This window comes from Eutrigla gurnardus (assembly GCF_963514095.1).
Source record: "Eutrigla gurnardus genome assembly, chromosome: 6".
In the NCBI taxonomy this organism is placed as follows: Eukaryota; Metazoa; Chordata; class Actinopteri; order Perciformes; family Triglidae; genus Eutrigla; species Eutrigla gurnardus.
In genome coordinates this window covers 20,942,613-20,962,474 of record NC_139920.1, presented here as the reverse complement: position 1 = coordinate 20,962,474, position 19,862 = coordinate 20,942,613, and the positions used below count along the sequence as shown (strand labels likewise).

The 19,862-nt window shown below is 43.3% G+C and overlaps 1 protein-coding gene across 6 annotated transcripts in view; it reads left to right on the top strand.

Moving 5' to 3' along the window:
* The first annotated feature begins 1,440 nt into the window (after positions 1 to 1,440).
* The window catches only part of palld (palladin, cytoskeletal associated protein), a 70,214-nt gene continuing 51,792 nt past the window's right edge, over positions 1,441 to 19,862 (top strand). For 2 of the 6 annotated variants that reach the window (XM_084010592.1, XM_084010591.1), the window contains exons 1-2: positions 1,442 to 1,666; positions 3,228 to 4,229. In XM_084010592.1, the coding sequence (XP_083866718.1) occupies positions 3,229 to 4,229 (1,001 nt within the window). In that variant the 5' untranslated portion in view covers positions 1,442 to 1,666; position 3,228. Of the gene's footprint in view, positions 1,667 to 3,227; positions 4,230 to 17,764; positions 17,906 to 19,862 lie in introns of those variants that run through there. The other 4 variants (XM_084010594.1, XM_084010593.1, XM_084010595.1 and 1 more) reach the window with 3 other exon arrangements.

Here is a 19,862-nt window from a genome sequence, read left to right as displayed (position 1 = left end):
ATAGTGGCCTAGAAATAGACCAAGTGAGGCTGCGTGGTCCTCGTTGCCCTTCTAACCCGCAGGTTTGTCTTCGGCGGCGTCTAAACTCAGGAGAGTTTCAACTGCTCCGGATCATGACCCTGATTTGAATCTTTACCCATGTAAGCAGCATCGAGCTCGACCAAACCCCACATCTTTATAAAAGTCTTTGCTCAATCCTCTCAGAATCATTTTAAAAAGGAAAATATCACCTACATTAAGAATTCAATCAATATTTATGAACCTGAGCTAAAAAAAAAGGTTGAGATGAAATTAAAAAATGCCTTATTAACCCTTTTATATCACAACCCAAGTCCTATTTTACACCTATTTAACAATATATCAAATTAATAAATTAAACTAAATATGACATGTGATGGTGGCAGCGTCTTCCCAAATATATATTTATATTCTCAGTATGAAACATGACTAACATGAAAGAACAATCCAAATCTGTGTATTTACATATTTTAGTTCCCCTGGTAAGCATTGATAGATGTCAAAGTCTTTTATTGTGAAAGGTAAGAACGATGCCGTTGTCAAGGTGGGAAAAATAAGAGCGTTTTCCCCAAATTGATAAATAACTACAACGTACTGTGATCGTCTGTGTTGTGTCACATTAAATATATTATTTTCATGGATTTATTCTTGATCACTCTGCTCTCGTCCGTCTGTCATTTTTCCTTCAGAGCAATGCATGATGGTCTATGATGCTCTGTTGGTGACCTTCGGGTGTACACCACTTCTCGAGATGAATTGTGGGATACTTTGAGTCGTCTACACATTCAGACAGCACAACATGGAGACCTCCCTACATAGAGAGAGATATCAGCTCTGGTTTGTGGAGAAGATCCAGACTTTACACTTGAAAACATAAAAGATGGGACTTTTAGCATAAAGTTGTTCTTTTTAAGGTAGCTTATCCATAAATAAGACAAATAAGTGGGTGGTCTGAGGTCATTTCACTAATTTGCCCTTTTTTAAGGTAATATTTGTGTTTTTATATTATTATTATTATTATTATGTGATATAAGCTGCTACTGGATGCTTGAATTTCCCTCGGGATCACCTACCTAGACCTGCCTACCTATCCATCTATCTATCCATCCATCCATCCATCCATCTACATACCTACCTACCTGCCTAATCTACTAACGAGCTGCTGTCACATTTGACGTCCTCGTATAATCCAAATTTCTCCTGAGCCCCTGGATGTTGAACGTGAACGCTGCTGAGTTCATATGGTGTGAGTGGAACATTAGACCAGACTACAGTTTGATTCATGAAGACTCGTTATGTACAAATGTCCCCACTGCCTCCTGCTTCCCCCCCCCCCGGACTACCTTAACACTCTTCCCTTCTTGCTGATATTCTGGCTGTGAAACCTGAGCTGCGGAGGCCAAATATAGCTCCCACACAGTGAACGGGTTAGAGACCGGGACAGATGGGACAGCGGGCCACCGCGGAGGCAGTACGCTATTGGACCCTGAACCTGAGAGATCCTGCCGACGGCCCCGACCAATAAGGCTGCTCTTCTGGAAAGAGACGCTTCTTTTTTGGCTCCTTTTCTAACTGAATAAACGAGAGAAAACAAACCGGTAAGCACAAAAGCAGGGAGGAAGCGTTCGGACAGACAGCCCACTTTAAGGTGAGTTTCTGTTGGTAATGCTTTTATATATATCTATCTTTTAATGTAAGAGTAATGGGTCAAATTAAAACACGGCACATACAGTTTCTTCTCTTATGTTGATTGAATATAAATACCATGTCTTTATAAGACAAAGTACATATTTAAGTCAACTTAAAAGGGCTTGAGATAATATGAGCTAGTGGAAACTTTTCACAGTTGTTAACATGCTGTCAATCAGCCTCAGTGTTTAACATTTTCCACATTCATATTTAATCAGCGCCGCGTGGTTGTTATTGTCATGGTCTTGGTGAGTCCAGTTTAATGCTTTTAAGCTGTCAGACTCTGTCCGTGAGCGTCCGGTCGTACCTGTGTGAGCGACTCGGGCCGGGTTCCACTGCTGCTGGGAAACATAGTCCAGCAGGGGGGATTAAAAATAACAACAGCTGGTCTGCAGGACGCCGCGAGGCTCCGGGTGCCACTCTGCATCATACATGTGTCTTCACCAAGCTGCATGTGACCTATTTCACATCAGAGTGTAAAAAAAAGAAAAGAAGAAGAGTGAGAGAAGTATATTATGTGTTAAGCAATCATGTGACAAAGCGGTGTTTATTCTGGTTATAGAAGTGCTCGACCGGCACAACACGAGGAAAATCTGCAACGTGCGATGACATCGTTCAATATTGCGATGATGATATGACTTATGATATGAGTGTGAATATTAGCTACGATTTCTGCAAACATAGACTACAGCCTGTGCTCACTGAAGGAAGAAATAATTCTTTCTAGGCTGGACATTTAGTGGACAAACTGCACACGAACAGCCAACCAATTCATCAAAATACCAATTTAAATAAGACACTAGAATGATAAGAAATTAAAGTTAAAAATATGTTTTCCTAAACTCAACAGAAACATCTCTTACTATACAGTTTTGAAAGAAAAAAAGAAACAAAAGACTATAAATGAAACTTGGCCATTTAAAATAAGTGTAATACCGCAGCTGGGTGGGCGTGTCTGGGAGGTTTGCTCCTGTTGTTTCCAGCTGTGGGAGGATGATCCAGCAGCAACATGGATGTCATCTTTAACAGCATTGTTTGGAAAAAATACATGAAAACATTTGAATATTAAAGGGACTATGATACATTTTAAGCCAGTAGGTTACATCCTGGTAGTTGGTCCTCTACCTTTTATCTTCAAACCTTTTATTAGAAAAAAAACATTTGTAACAAATGTTTCACATTCACGGGTTTTGATGCCAAATAGTCTGAGGAGAGTATTTTTGCATTTTTGTGTCGTTAATCTTCGTTCATGTGACATAAAACACACGTGTCTTCAACAAAGAACAGAGTGGGTTATCATGTCCCGACAGCAGTTCAGTCATGTTGACTGTGACCTCACTATAGACCCTCACTAATACCCACCAACTGTGTGTGTGAGTCATCCTGCCAGCGATGGCCGCCAGAGCAACTGGACCACTATTGTGGAGTCTAGATTTGAACCTCGTCTCGTCTTGTAAATGATCTCCTGGATAAACAGTGTGTGGAACTGCTGGTTCAGGACTCTGGCTGTGTGTTTGCAGGATGCAGGACGGGAGCTGGAATCAGCCGCTCCCCATCTCTCTGCTGCTGAAGGACCTGGCAGCAGGCGGGACTGTTGAGGGGGGCGATGGGGGGGTGTTTTCGGAGGCGTCCTCTGACGGGGAGCTCTACCTGGACTCGGTGCCAGAGCTGGATTCTGGAGACGGGGACTTTGCGGATCTCGCTGCCTTCTTGAGCGCGGAGGAGTTTCACCGTAGCCTGGACCTGGCCCTGGAGGCCTTTGATGACACGTTTGAATCTGAAGATCCCGCTGCCACCCCTTTTAATCCTACACCACAGGAGCAGGCTCCACAACCGGTCCCCTCCCGTTCTATGCCCCCCCAGACTACTGAAAACCTCGCTACAAGCTCAAACCTGCAGCACCAGACCAAAGCCCCACTGCCTGCACCCCCTGACAGTGCAGCAACCGACGTCTCTTGCAGCCAGAACGCCGCCCCCCTCAGGAACCTGGTCCAGGCGTGCAGCAAGGCTCCGGTCCGACACAAACCCACCCTGCCCGTTTACAAGCAGGATAAACCGCGGCTGCTTCACGAAGGCCTGGAGCTGAACGACCGGGTGGCTTCGGCCACGGAGTTCTGCAGCCGAGCTGCCACGTTCATCGAGGAGCTGTCCTCCATCTTCAAGGGTTCTTCTCATCTGGAGCAGCAGGTGGAGGAGGACTCCTCCTCTCCCGACAGCGGCTACCTGACTCCGAGGAGTCAGAGACCGGCCGCCCAGGTCTCAGTCCCGGCTCCCTCTCTGCCTCCCTGCCAGCGAGAGGAGCCGCAGTACAACCAGCCGGCCGTGAGCCTGGAGCCTCGGCCCGGAGGCTCGACGGCCGTGACGGCCTCGTCCGCGAGGTACCAGCAGTCCGGAGCTCCGACCACATACGGACCGCTGACTCCGCCTTGTTTCCTCCATAAGCTGAAGAGCCAGGAGGTGGCGGAAGGAAGCCCCATCCGTCTGGAATGCACAGTCACAGGAAACCCCCTACCGCTCGTCAGGTAAGGCCGGACCTCGGGTGGCGAAACACGATGTGGGATTTTATCTTGGATAAAAAAACACTCAATAAGTCAATCGTGGTGAATTTCCATTATCTGGATAATCATTAATAATGTTACGAGTGACTTGAAAAAGCGAATGAAACATAGAGCCAGATTTAAAATATACAGGAGACAAAAATACATATATTTATGTATATATATATTTACATGATTAATGCTCATCTTATTTAAGTTTTTTTTTCACTAAAAAGGATGCTCAATTTAAAAAAGATGCGTCATATTTGAGATGCAATACAAATATTTGTTTTCTATCTAAACTTAACGTGATAGCAGGATGTTTAAATGCCATTTTAATAGTTTTAAGCAAGAAAGAGAAGTTGCTTAGAAGCTGCAAGAACCACAAACAAAATACCATTTACTTATCCTTTTGTAATTTAAGCTAAATGACCCTTTCAGAAACACTTTTCTTGGAAGGGTTAAAGCCACACTGTGAAGCGTCCGTACTAACATATATGGTGATCCATGAGCATGCATATATCACAGTGTCAGTGATGTAGACCAGACCAGACCAGACCAGGACGTCGGGGTTCAGCCTGGCCGACCTGGCTGTTAGAGATAAAGGTGAGGGAGATGGGAGGCGGCCAGGAGGTGAGAGTTACCCATGTGTTGACAGGAAGAGCACCTGGTTTCGGGTTTTGCATGGGGGGACTTCCAATCCCGCGTCCGTTACCTGGTGCCAGTTTGAGCCGGGCCGCTGTCTAATTTATGACTGACTGAGGAAAGCCCCGCCTCCCCCCTGGTTATCTGCACCCGTTCTTCAGCAAACTAAAAATACACTCCTCTCTTGTTTCTCGATGTCGACCTCACAGCTCAGCTCACGCTCGCTGTTTACTATAGAGACATACATGTGCTAATTACAGTCTATAGACCTTCTAACGGCTAGCGTCGTCTAAATATACGTGAGCACGTTGTTTTGTTGCTTTAAACATTGAAATCAATCTAAATGGCTGTTACGTGTTCATTTCCAACGGAGACTCAAGTTCTGCAGGATTCAGACAGGAGAACGAGTTTCAGAGCAGCAGGTGTTGCAGTTAAACCTTTGACCGTGTTAACTGGTGACTTTCGGCTGAATGCATCCTTGGTTGCCCCCGGCAACGAACGTAAATGGTCGCCGTAGATGTTAAACCTGCATGATATTAAAATAAAAGTTCTGCTGGTGTTTTTTCAACCGCGGCCGTCACTACGAGCAACCACGGGAGCATTCAGCTGAGTCATCAGATAACACGGTCACTGGTTGAACCCAAACACCGGTGGCATCTATGGTTATAAGCTATTAAAAAGTGTTGGTAATTGTTATTGGTTGTTATGGACCCGAGAGGATTCACTTGCATGAAGTTTTGAGCAGGCGACATGTTTTGAGGTGTTTGAGGACGGAGGGGCTACGAGACGCCTCTTGTATAAATAGTCTTCAGGCCAACAGGGGCCAGGCACAGGAATGCAGGCAATGCCATGATGAGGCGTTTTCAGTCAGCCCACACCTTCGTGGGGAATATGAAGGTAGTGAATATGAAGGTAGTGAATATGAAGGTAGTACGTAGCAGGTTAAAGCAGGGGGAGACACTGCGGCCACACTGACGTTAACTAACTGAATGAAAAGCAAAGTGGAACAGAAAGAACTGCCTTTTCTCCCTGTAACTTAACAATGTGTGTACAGTTTATAAATGTCCCAAAACAGGACTGTAAGTTTATGATCTTTAACAGATGTAACATAATCACATGGAAGGGGTGTTTTAACTGAATGAAGATGCAATTTCACTGTGTTTAACGCGCTCTCAATGGCATGCACTCACATTATCTGTGCAGAAGTTCTGTCACTTCCCGTTGGTAATTGGTATTGATTAGAGACACTAGATGGCAGCAAATGATTCAGAAGCAAACTCAGCATCTTCTGGAAACTCTGTTGCAAAAAGAATCACCAGCATCTGTACTGAGATCAGATACTGGCTTAAAGAGAAACCCAGATCCATCGTTTCCTCTGCTGCATATATATGTACATGTATATGTGTATATATATACATTGATGAATATAGTGTATTAATGAAAACAAGGCTTGCAGCTGCTGAGGACCGCATCCCTCTTTTTGCATGTTCTCCAGTGTAAGCGTGGGTTCTCTCCGGGTTCTCCTGCTTCCTCCCACAGTCCAAAGACATGCAGGATGGGGATAGGTTCATTGATGAAGCACTAAATTGCCCGTAGGTGTGAATGTGAGCGTGAATGGTTGTCTGTCTCTCCTGTCCAGGGTGGACCCCCCCGCGACCCTGAATACAGGATAAAGCGGTAGACGATGGATGGGTGGATGTTCTATATCTATGATATCATAGATCATAGATGTAGAAGATGTAGATGTTTATCACTGCAGAGAAAATTAAGGATTTGTAGTGGCAAAATGTCAAATGTTATTCGGGGGATGTTTTTTCCTTTGGGTTTTATATTTTATTTATTTATTTTGGTGTTGAATGGTTGAATGAGCCTGATATAGGTCATTCATCAGAATACTAGTCTTTCTCTCAGTCTTTAGTTTTCCTTTGTATCAAGCAACAAAAATAGCCGTAGCATGTCGTGTTTGACTTTATTCGCCGACATCGATGTGACGCAACATCTTGCACATCTCACAGCCGACCCTGAAACGAACCCTGCAGCCCTAGTTGGACCTACTTCCATTGGCTGCGTTCCACTAGAAAGTTCATTTGGACGTGCAGATGTGCGTGCACATTTTAATTCTCCACAAAGGTTGAAAGAGAACGCGTTATTATTCCTTTGATGCCGGTCCGAGCTGCCGACACCTTCTCACCTTCTCGGTTCTCACAGGGGCTAATGAGTCGTTGCCGTGCCGATGCCAGCGTTCTGCACGGCGAGCGAGACACATTCCTGGTGGTTGGGGCGGCTGGGCGTGGTCCTCCGTGGTCAACTACAATTTGTCTCGGGCCGGAGAGTCTCTTCAGCGCCTAGTTGTTCTTCAGCATGTCCTCACACACCACACTTCATGCAACGCTCTGTTTATAATGATGCATCTCTGGTATTGGGATGCGTGTGCGTTTCATCCCTGTGGGAACCACTTTGTGCATTTCTTCAGTCTGAGGTCATGTTGGGTTTTTTTCTTCTTCTTTTCTTGCATCTCCAAGGGGCTCGTTTGGGGTTAAGATTAGCTGCTGGCATGAGAGAACAGGGAGCGCATGCAGCCGGTGTAAAAAACCTGATGCGTTTGTGTTGCGTTTCTCAAAACAAAATTGATAGTGTGAGGTCCAGTTGTGCAGAACAGCAAACTACGCTGTCGGCCGCTTGATGACTACTGCAGAGAAATCCATCTCCCATTGTGGCGCGCTCGGCGAGCTATTCTCGGCATCCTGTCTGATGCTCTTCCATGTCATTACGCTAACTGCCTGCTGTGCAAACAAGGCATTTCCAGGCTCGACTCGGAGGGTTTGAATGAAGAGAGACGGGAAAGTTACGTGAGAGAGAGCAGCGGTGGCTTCTCGGTTACCAGCCAATACACAAAAAAAAACCCACAGCGGGAAACGTTTTGGCGAGACGAGAGGCCGCCGCCGTGAAATCGACGCGAGGCGGCGTCTCCGATGAGCCGTCAGTTGACGACTGAATTAGCTGTCAAATATACAGTATCGTCCTTATGTTGTTTGAGATCACACTGGCAGATGGCAGCAGACACACAAACATATATATATTATATAAATATTTATTCAAATACTTTATACTCACTAAATTGTCCCGTTTTGTTCGCCTGAGGGGAAATGCTCTCAAATACAACAAAGCTTCTCCCTCAGACAAGACGTTCAGTCCTGGAAACCAAACCTCTTCATCACATTGTGGAATAATTCATCACCACATCACTCTTCAAGAAACACCTTGTGTCTCTTCCTGCCAATTACCTCCTCGTACTACTCCAATACACTCAACATACATCTTACTGTCAGTAACAGTAATGTACTTTTAGCCGTAACAAAGTAATATAATGCATTGCCGATAGGATTATGGTGTTATTACATGTATTATGTCATGTGACGCGTGACTACTCCACATAAAATAAATATTATTTTCATTTATTATGTTGTAGAAAAAACACTCAAGGTGGGAATCACCCCACGATACGATCTTACTGCGATTTTTAAACATTTTGCGATACGCTGAGTAGTTTTCACTCGGCTCGTCTCGCTTCAATCATTTCTATTGTAGCGGCATGAGGTTTCGTCATTTGCTTTTTCTTTGTATGCAAGCGACCATGCGAAAAGTTTGCTTTGCGTTTAGGCAACACAAGGTCACCCCCTACTGGCTGTGTATTGAACTACATTAAACTGAGCTTGCGTGCAACAGAATCCCTTTTCCATTTTAAAACGCCAAATCTTACTTCCAGTTAAAGTATAATTAACTCATTACCTTCAAATCAAAGTAACTAGATAAATGTAATATATTAGATTTTGAAAGTGACTTGCCTAACACAGGTAAACGATGCATCACAGTGGCCGTGAAGACGCCAGCTAGTCTTATTTTTTTCTCCATTCCAAGTAAGACGTCATGTGATGATTGTAGACGGGGTTTTTTTTTTTATCTAATAAGGAAATGAAGCCTTTAAAATCAAGCAATAGAAAGTGTAAAAAAATCTAAATGGTGGGAGTAAAAAAACTTTTTTAGAAGCTACATTTAGCCCCCACACGGACACAAACAAGGGACACATGTTTTGACGCAGCTAACAGCTTCAGTAGCCCTTCCTCCTACATTGTGTGAAACAGACTTAGCGTAGATGACCCACTGCTGACTCATGACGCAGCCCGACTGTAATGCTGAGACTGTTTGGCCCGTTTCAGGAAGGCCATTATTTTAAATTCTCCCTCATGGGCTCATTTGATCTCTGCAGGAGGGGGGAAAAAGAAAGGCGCACTGGTATGTTTATACCTGCTTTTGTAGAGCATGATGTCATTTCATATTCATGCTCCAAACAATGAGCCAGGCTGGAATGACTGTGGGGGGGTGCACTTCAAATTAAGACTATATGGGGGACTATTTGACAGAACGTTAATATTCCTGAGATGTGAAAACACGGAACTACTGAATGGCGATTTCCTCAAATAGCTGTGAGGTCGTCACTGTGACGTGTTATTTAGTTCGCACCGCGCCGACAGCCGTGTTGACGCTGGGTGGGTCTTTACGGGTACAAAGACGTGTTCACGTACATTTGAGCTTGTTTTTACCGCCAAAGAATTTCGTGAGGTAACCAAACATAAAAAAAAAAAGAAAACGGCAGAGCCGCCGTCAAATCTAACCGACGTCTGCACATCACGATATCAGACTCAAGTCAGAGCTATTCCTCAGTGGTACGTTAATGGGACGTTGTGACGAATGGAGCTGTCCTGTGTTGCCCCATCGTGGCCCCCCATCTTGGGTCTCCACTGGCCTGGACACAGAGTGTGAAGTTTCCCCTAGCGAGGTGAGAATTTTCCTGCTCCGCTTCCAGACTCGGGAGTCCAGAAGGGTCGTGACCTCAATCTCTGTTCACACACAACCCACAAAACATTTTTGGATTGTGGGCCAGAAAAAAGAAAGTTATAAGGAGTCAGGGGCCAAACTGTAGTCGGGGTTGGAATCACCACAATGCAATCATACTATGATACCATCTGATGATACGATCTTATTGTGGTAACATCTTATTGTGACAACATACATTGTTCAGATTTTCAACATCTGTTTTAATTAACAAGATTACGGTTTTCGCTTGGTTCATTACACAACATTTATTTATATTGCATCTTTATTTTGACAAAACGTCCTGCCATTACCGCCGACTTTACCCAACACACCAGAGAAAAACTCAGTGCCATCTAGTGGGTTGAGGAAGCAACTGCTACCAAAAGCTTTCATTTAGATTTGCAATATTAATAGCTTAAATAATAAAAAAGATAAAAGCTTGTGTAATAAGAGATTAGTCCCAACATTTCTAAAATGTTCTGCACTCACTCGCCATCTTCCATCCTTTTTTTCACGATTACCTAATCAACTGATTTAACTACTAATCAATGTAGGTCAAGTACTTAAAAAATGGCAGCAACATCTAACAACAACAACAAACAACAATGTCAAACTGGCAAGTTATGGTACAAAGCAGTTTTTTTTTAAATATAACGATAATCTAGTAACGTTCTTGCCTCCCCCATGGACAGATAGTACCCCCATCTTAAAATTATTAACCTAAAGACAATCTTGGGCTAAAACAAGGCTCCACAGGGCTCAAATCAAAACTTGATTTAATACCTTTTATTGTGATGCATGACCTCGTACATACTGTATGAGTGTCGGTGTAAATGCATCATATCTGCGGCTGTTAATCTAGAGAATAAACCTCTTTGTGCATGAAACTTCCACACAGCCAAAAAGATTCTGGGCTCCCTGACAGCACCATGTTGAAATCCCATTTAGAGCTTAGCGAGGACGAGTCTTGTAGACCGTGAAAAGGGGATTTGCCACTGTTTCGTTTTCGTGTCTGAGACCATTTACAACAATGTTATTCCGACTTAGTATTTGACACATTAACGATGGAGCGTTTTCACTCCGACTGACGTGCACATGTTCTGGCCAGAGTCAATAAGTTATTGCTAAAACTTAAACAAACCAGGGGGAGGAAGAGTTAAACCAGAACGGGAGTCATGTAAGAGTAGAGAGGGAAATGAGATTTGTAGAGTTATACAAGTGGATCACTGACAGTTGACGAAGTGGAATACCAGATTTAATATGAGGCATATCTGCTGCGGACAAAGGCGGCAGTCATGCATGGCAACAGGATGGAAATCTAAGACAAGTTCAACAGGAGGATGGGCCGAGGACGCTCCATAAATCTCTGCTCCGCACCGAAGCCTCTACTTCCACGCCGAGCGTCACCCCGGCATGTTTGATCCGGTATCAGTTCATGAGTACTCATGTTTGCCGGTGAGCCTTGCACGGTCAGTGACACGTGGACGCTCGGAACCGTTTCCACTCGGATCACAGCAGTTCAACTTACTCGGGGCCTCGCAAACAAAAAGAAAATACACTCACATACTACTCTCCTTATTAAACACAACTGGAATGACCACCCAGTGGGTCCTTCGCCTCCGCCAGCCAGTCAAGTTTACAAGTGCAGCACAGAATCCTTGAGTTATCACCCAAAACTCTCTCGTGAGGTTCGCGAGTGTACACTGGTGCACAGAATCAAAAGTAAGAGTATAACAGAGATACTCGTTCAAATCCATGCAGGGCAGTTACAAAGCTAACTAGCTACCAAGCTAACTAGTTACCAATCAAACTAGCTACCAAGCTAACTAGCTACCCATCTAACTAGTTACCAAGCTAACTAGTTACCAATCAAACTAGCTAACAAGCTACCTAGCTACCAAGTGAACTAGCTACACATCTACCTAGTTACCAAGCTAACTAGTTACCAATCAAACTAGCTACCCATCTAACTAGTTACCAAGCTAACTAGCTACCAAGTGAACTAGTAACCTAGCTACCAATTGAACTAGATACCAAGCTAACTAGCTACCTAACTAGATAGTTACCAAGCTAACTAGTTACCAAGCTAGACATTCGTCTCCAGAGCTGCGTTCGCTCTCTTCTCTGATGAGCAATGTCAACGCTTTACAGCTCCCCGCCGTGTGTCGCCACCATAACAACTAATCCTTTATTTTGTACTGGTCACATGACCACTGAAGGCAGTTCCACGTCCGCTCCACTCCCGTCCTATTTGGACAAGTGTAACCGCGGCCGTAGATCTGCCAGCGTTCCCTCCTAGACCCTCGAGTACTGTTCCCAGTTTAGGGTTTTTTTTTAGTCTTCCGGGCCTCGGAGTCGGCTGCTCCACAGCTGGGCCAGTGAAACAGTAAGCACCGGGTTACATTCCTCCGCTCACCTGTTAAACGACTCTCTGCTATTCATCATGCTTGATAAGGCATGGCCATTAGATTCAGCTTACAGTAATCTGCCGTTTGATGAGATATTTCGGGTTGTTATTTTTTTTCCTGGATTCGTTGGATTCCTGCACGGCTGCCAAGAAGAGCTGCGTTTGATGTCGAGCCCGATTCAATTACGTGTCTCTGACAATACTGAAGTGGTGGAATTTAGTGCGTGCAGTTGTGTGTGTGTGTGTAGGTTAGAAAATAGCAGCAGACTCTCCCGGTGCTTAAAAACCATAGAAATGCGTTTACATGTGTTGTGCGAAAATCCAATAGTCTGTGCAGGGTTGCCTGTTTTTTTACGAGGTCAAACGGGACTCATAAAAACAAGCTCAAGTCTTCCTTCCCATGTACATGTGACAGGATAACAGCTGTGTGAATGTTAAACTGTCTCGCACAGAAACTGGAGTTATGCATCTTTGTTTCCTCCGTGTTTGTCTTGGGCATAAAATACCGCTGCCCTTTCAGTTTCGGAGTCGAGGCTCCTGATATCAAGGCGGTTTGGGAGTGGGGGGTCTGCTGGATTCGGTTTCATATGGGGGGGTAAAAAGGGGGAGGAGGAAGACAGGAAGATGCTCCGTGTCTGCCTCGTGTGTGTGTCAGATCTAAAGCTGTAAATTCAGAGAGTGGAGGAGAGGTCGCGGAGTTCAATTCACTGACTGCAGCAACTTCAGCCTGCTGCTGCTTCTTTGGCCACTCATCTGCTCCAGACACTTTTATTTTTTGTTGCCTTTTTCGGTCTTCGACGCAGCAGAATTACAGGGTGTTCAGTACCAAGTAATGTGCATCCAGTTTGTGAAGTATCTTATCAGTGTCTCCACCCTTAAAAAGACTATCAGACTGGTTGAGATCTGGCTTTGAAACTGAACATATTCAAGGACGCCGACACTAGGAGAGAGGTGTTCTGGCTTTGAAGGAAGTGGACATTTTTGCAGGCTTGTGTCTTCGCATGTTTGTGGCGAGGTCGTGGGTGGCTAGTGCATCATGCACATTTGTTTTGTTTTTTTCCTATTTACTTGTCTGGATCCACAGTTGTGTGCTGCTTGTTTTTTGTATAAAAAGTCAGGAATCCTGTTAGCAAATAACAGGATGTCAGTTACGACATAAAAAATATCGTTACGACAGTTTCGATGCGTGGGAACAAATACGTTCCCATGCAATGAAACTGCATTGTGAAAATCATGTTTCAAGGGAAAAAAGTATTGTGTCATGGTTTACGTTTGCTCTTCACGTATCACTAATTAGTTTCATACGAGTCAGCGGAAGTCTGCGTAGGGATGTAAAGACTCAATTACATTTTCCTTGAAAATGTTATTGAGAGTGCAGTTTAGTTGTATAACATAATTTTGTAGGAGACTGGTTCGCTCTGAGAACACAGGACTTTCACACAGGAGACTGCTGTTAGTGTCCCATGAGTAGCTTTGTTTTTTTTCAATTTCATAGTAATTTAAAGCCAAACATGTTTTCTTTTACTTAACTTAACTAAGTAGTGCTGTCTGTTTGTAGTTTTGTATCGTGTTTTTTTTGTTCGTCAACCACATTTCAAACTGTTTCAAACTGATTAAAGCTGATAATAATATACATTTCCGTGGCATTAGTTTCAAGTCCGTGTAGGGATGTCAGGTGCAAAAAGACTTTCACCTAGGAGACTACTGTTCATGTCGGTGTGAACCAAGTTGTTTTGTTGCTTTTTCTTTGTCTTTTGTTTGTTAATGACATGTTTCTGTTTACTGCTTATGTTCGGTCCGGGAGAAATATGTTACTTGACTTGTATTTTTGTAGAGATTTTCATCCAGGAGACTGCTCTTAGTGTCCAGTGTGAACAGAGTAGCTTTGTTCCATTTTTCTTTATTTTATAGTAATTTTAAGCTAAAACATGTTTTTCTTTTACTAAACTTAAAGTTAAGTGTTGTTTGTATGTAGTTTTGTTCGTCAACCACGTGTTTCAAACTGATTGAAGCTGCGTCCGTTCAGTCGAGATAATAATACACATTTCCCTCTCAACGTAATTGAGATTGCAGTGTCGTCGTGGGGGAATGTAATTTTGCAGGAGACGGCGTTGCTCTCTGAGAGATATAGTTGTACAGTAGGTGACTCAGAAACAGAAACAATACATCTCTGCTCCTCCGCGTGGTGCAGCTGTTGCATTAGCTCCGTCTAATTGTTGTTCCCAGAAAGTTATGATACATACCTTCACTGAGCGCTGACACAGACCGTCATGTGGTTTCTGTGCGGCTGTAATTACTCAGCGGCACGAAGATCGATGGTTGCGGTCGTGAAGGAAGTTAGAAAATTTATAAAACTAGGAAAATGTGAAGCACGCCATCGGATATAAACAGTACATGAGAGAACATATGTATAAAACCCGACTAAGGCATGTCTGAGGAAGGATTTTGGTTTAATTGGGCCCGTAAAACTAAAAACAATGCGTCTCATTGGCACCCACAGCCAGTTTTTCAAATAGTTCCCAAACAAATGCGATCTCGCTGTTACCACTTCCTGTTAGTGGAGGCCGCGTCGCTCATTCATTTTATGAAGCTGACGTGTTTGACTTTGGGAGGACATATTGTGATAACAGTATGACATCAGCAGAGCACACTCTAATGTTTGTTAGCATCACTTGGAGCAAAAACAGGTTGTCATGACAACCCCCCCCCCCCCCCCCCCCCCCACACACACACAATTTTGTTGTGATGTCAACTGACCCTTGAAAGACCCTTTTTTAAAACAAATAAACATGGTGTGTGTGAATGCTGTACTGGGTCCGTGTGCACCTGTGTGTGTTTGTACATTACTTAATAAAGCCAGGATGTTGCTCGCCGTCTGCACACGGCTGTTTCGTTTTTATATCGTTGGCTCGGGTCCGAGGAGGCCGCTGTCGGGTCATTCGGTAATTAATGGGAACATCCAGAGCCTGTAAAAGCCCTTCCTCTTATTAACCCATGTTTTATAGACACTTAGGGAGAAGGACAGTGTGTTTCATGTTGTTATCTCCTGCAAACTTTTTGTACAAGTTTTTTTTTCTTCCACAAACCAGAAGAATTTGAATTAAAAAGGCTGCATCATTACAGCAATAGTGAGATACAGGGCAGCGTTAATAAGATGCCCAACGATACAATCTTACTGTGATATGGAACATTTTGCAATGTGCTTAGTGTTGCAATACCATATTGCGCTACATTTTGATTTATTATCCTTTTTCAACTGCAAATTATGCAGTTTGTCAACATCAATCTAATAAGATAAAGCTTGGGTTCAATATCACTACTCCCTGCTCACTATCTAGGGAGTTTTATATAGAGGATTATATAGTGAGCTCAATGGCAAAAAAAATACACAAAAAAACACTTTGGGAGACTACTACCTTTTTGCAATTATTCAAATTCCACTGGTAGTGATGTATAGTCGAACACAAAAGGTACTTTGTGGCTGTTTGTGTTGCGATGCTGTGCACATGACATTTATTGCATGCAAGCGAATCTTGCAGAACGCGGTTCGAGTCTGTAAATTGTGCAGCGTTGGATGATGAAAGAAACACTGTAGGGTTGTTAATGGTTAACTGTTGCTTGCAATAACCATGTACGCCAATAAATGCCATCAGTTTAACAGTTAAAAGGAATATCAAACATTGAAAAAAAAAGAAAAGCAGAGTAAAAGTCAAAGAGGCGGCTGACGAGTCTTAAAGGTCGGCCCACCAGCGGTGAGTCTGGGCCGCTGACGTCGCTTCCTTCAGGGCTAAACCTCCATCACTTTAAATCAGCAGGTGCCAGGAAGTCCTCTCAGGTCTTGATGAGTTGAAGCATCGTTTATTCACGATGGGGGGAAGTGCGAGCGCCGAAAGCTAACGAGGGACTTCCATTGTGAAGAATTTATAGGAAATGAAATGTGTTTATCCACCCCATTTTACAGCAATCCTTCACTTTAAATCAGCAGGTGGCAGGAACTGCTCTCAGGTCTCGTGGAGTTGTGGCATTTAATCATTAACAAGAACACTGTACACAACATTGCAGTGCTGCGTTCAGGGCTATAGCATTACTGCTAACTTTAACTCCATTATCACACACACACACACACACACACACACACACACACACACACACACACACACACACACACACACACACACACACACACACTCTCTCTCTCTGTCCACCGGATCAGACTAATTGATGCAGGAGAGAACAAATTAGCTTGTTTGTGCATCGGTTATCGCTGCATTTTAGCACTTCGACCACAGCAGCCCGGCATGCAGGGAGCTAATCCGGTCGGTTAACAAGGGTCAGTTATTGTTCAGGAAAAACATTCGATATTAGCACCCCTAAAACCTTGCAAAAATGTATTAAATATATATATAAAAATATAAACAAATAAATGACTTAAATAAAAATGTAGAAATAAAAGCCTCAGTTATCAAATTATGTTAATTTGAAAATATATTACAATTGATTAATTTACTTGACCAATTATTACTTATTTTGTATAAATTTATTTCATATTAGCATCCCTTAAACCTCGCAATAATGTATTTAAACAAATGTATAAAAATATAAACAAATAAATGACTCCAATACATAAAAATGTAGAAATAAAAGCCTCAGCAATCAAATTAAGTTGAATATATATATTCAAATGTATTAATTTACTTGACTAATTATTATTAATATTTCAGTTTTTATTTATTCAAATAACCAATAATTTATATGTATTTTTTTTTTCTGTGCACATATATTATAATTGCTGCTCAAGTCTTCCATAGAGTTGAGCCTTTGGGGTATTTGGGATTATTAAATCGCCTACATGTGTGTGTGTGTGTGAGAGAGTGTACACCAGTCCCAGTGGCCACAGCCATTTGTCTCGTACTTGCCAGGTGCTACCGACTCAAAGTGGTCTATTTAGATCCTGACTTACTCGAGCTATTTTTGTTCAGGCCTAACTGGGCTTTTTAAGTGTCCTACTTAGTGCTGGCATGTGGGCTTTATTAAAGTCAGGACCAGCATATTTGGTTGACCTCTCCTTTTTTTTTGTGTCACACTGCAGCACTGTCATCTTTTATTGCCATGATTTCCCTCTTCCTGCCCCAGAGGTCGCCATGGTGACCGGGCAGTTTGGGCCCAAAGCCCAGGGTTTGCTTGCAGAGCTTTTGATGGTCAGCAGACTGTGGCCTGGACTTGTATAAGAGCAGAAAAAAAGCAGGTTTGGTGTTTGTTTTGGAAAAGATTTCACAAAAGAACCAGCTAGAAAATCCATGACCTCGAGGCTGCTTGTTAAAAAAACCTCATTACCTGCATCCTATGTTAGAGTGAGTCTGACCAGCGTGGTCTGCACTTATCCTTGTTGTAAGCGAAAGAAAACCTGGCTCTGAATGAATGAATGAAATCAGTGTGACACTGAAACAGTCGTTGTCTTTTAATTGAGTCTTAAACATATTTTTTCAGCCCCTTCTCTCTGGTGTGGAATTTGGCAGTTCAGGGCAGCTCCCTCCCTCCCTCCCTCCCTCCCTCCCTCTCTCGGGCGTCCGCTCAGTGCGAGCATTGTGTGCATGTCTGACTGTGTGACTCAGAGTGGCAGCCCCGGTGTGAGACAGTGTCACGCTGTTGGGAGGTGAAGCTCGGCGTGCTAAACCGTGAGACCCGAGGAAATCATCGATGACTTTGGTTTGAACCAGCCGGGGACTCAGCTCAGGTAAACGGTCTCACCACGCTGTGATGTCATTTGTTTGTTAGGCTCAGGTGAAAGTGATGAATCTTTTTTATTTCATTTCATCTTCACACACATCGATTGTTGTCGGGAGATTCAAGAACTCACTCTGGATGAGAGTACGGCCATGGTGGCGACATCTCGCTAACTTTTATGTTTCACTGTTGTTTCTCTGAAGATGAAAGACGGCGTGTGTCATTTCAATGAATGAATGAATGAATGAATGAGGTTGTGTTGGACCTGCTTGCGTCACTTCTTAATTCTACTGATTTCTCTCAGCCCTCTGGCAAAACTGACTGAAATTTATAATTAATTGTGTGCTTTTAAATGTGTTTGTGCTTGTATGTGTGTGTGTGTGTGCGTTTGTGTGTGTGTGTGAATGTCGGGGCATCCCCACGAATGCCGAGGTGTGTACATTTGTAGCTCAGCTGCTGCACATGTCTGTCACTATTTGAATGTGGTCTATCAAACACACACACACACACACACACACACACACTTCATTCAATTAACTGCTGCACTACAGAAAACGTTTATTAATTCAAACTGCTCACTATGACTATATATAGAACTTGGTAACCAACGACGGTATGCGTTTGACGTTTCATATCAATGACTGCACCGTTTGCCTGCTGCTTGGCTCACGGACATGGAGGTCTGCTCTCCTGTGATGCATCACTGGAAAAATGTCTGTTTATGGGACAACATGAAGGACACTTTGCCGGTGCAGGCCCTCCCACCTCCCCACCTCCTCCCTCCTCCCCTCCCTGGTTAAAACTCCTTGGAGAAAAGTACTCTTTGTTGCTTCCGGTCAGAGCTGTCATCTGCAGCTGTCCGCCGTCCGGAACATTCCGGTGACCTCTGACCCCAGATCTGCTCCACGATTAACAGACCTCCGTCATCGGATGACCTCTGCTGCCTTATTCAGCAGGATTCCTGCATGCATCATCTTTAAATCCAGACATTTAGAAGCACGTAGCAGAGCCATTATTACGGGGATGCTAATATTTCCTTTTCTCTAGATGACAACGCTCAAACAAATAGATGAACTTTGGCACAATGTTCACATCTAGACCATAAATACACAGTAATGAAGTAATAAATAGTGTCACTGTCATTTAATATTATACATTATATACATGCTGGACTAAAATATACCTAGATTGATCGTCAGCAAAAGTGGCCTATTTCCTTTTTGAATAAAAGCTGTGTGGTGGATCTGAAAAAGCAGATGTGAAGAAAGGTTCATGTGAAATGAGAAAAGGGACAGATAATAAATATTTAGAAAAATCAACTGATGAATATTTAAAGGATTTGTAGTGTAAAGTTTGAGTTTGGTGGGATGTTGCCAACATGTTAACAAGGACTAATGCCTCTTGCCGTTCACAATGACAGACTGTTGACATTATTATTATTATATATTAACTGTCATTTCATATCTGTATCAAATTCAAGGTATCGGTATTGGAAATGTACGTTACCCAGCCCTACTTAAAGCTGTTTCACTGAACTGATCAATGCTAAATATTAAACTTCAATTCAAACCGCTGCCAATATTTGCAAAGCAATGTAGAATGAACTCCGCTATCTGATAATATTCATGTGTGGCGTCGGCTGTGTAACATCACGTTTCAATAGTTTGTTTATTGGATGAAATCCAAACGTTTCATCCTCCCGGCCACTAGGGGTCTCTAGTGAGCTGGGAGCTGCTTAGCATCATTTCAGTAGATCTCCGAGTCGCCTGTCATTTTGTCATTCAAAGCTTTTATTTCGAGTCAGTAAAAATCAGGAAATGTTTGCTTTTCATCAGCAGTAACTTAACAGGACTCAGACAGCAGGTCTCAGCTGGGCTCCAGACCTGGTTTTCCTGCTCACTTCCCTTTAATGTGTCCTCGTGAACTCCTGTGTGGGGGAGAAGGATGATGAAGTATTACGTTTGATA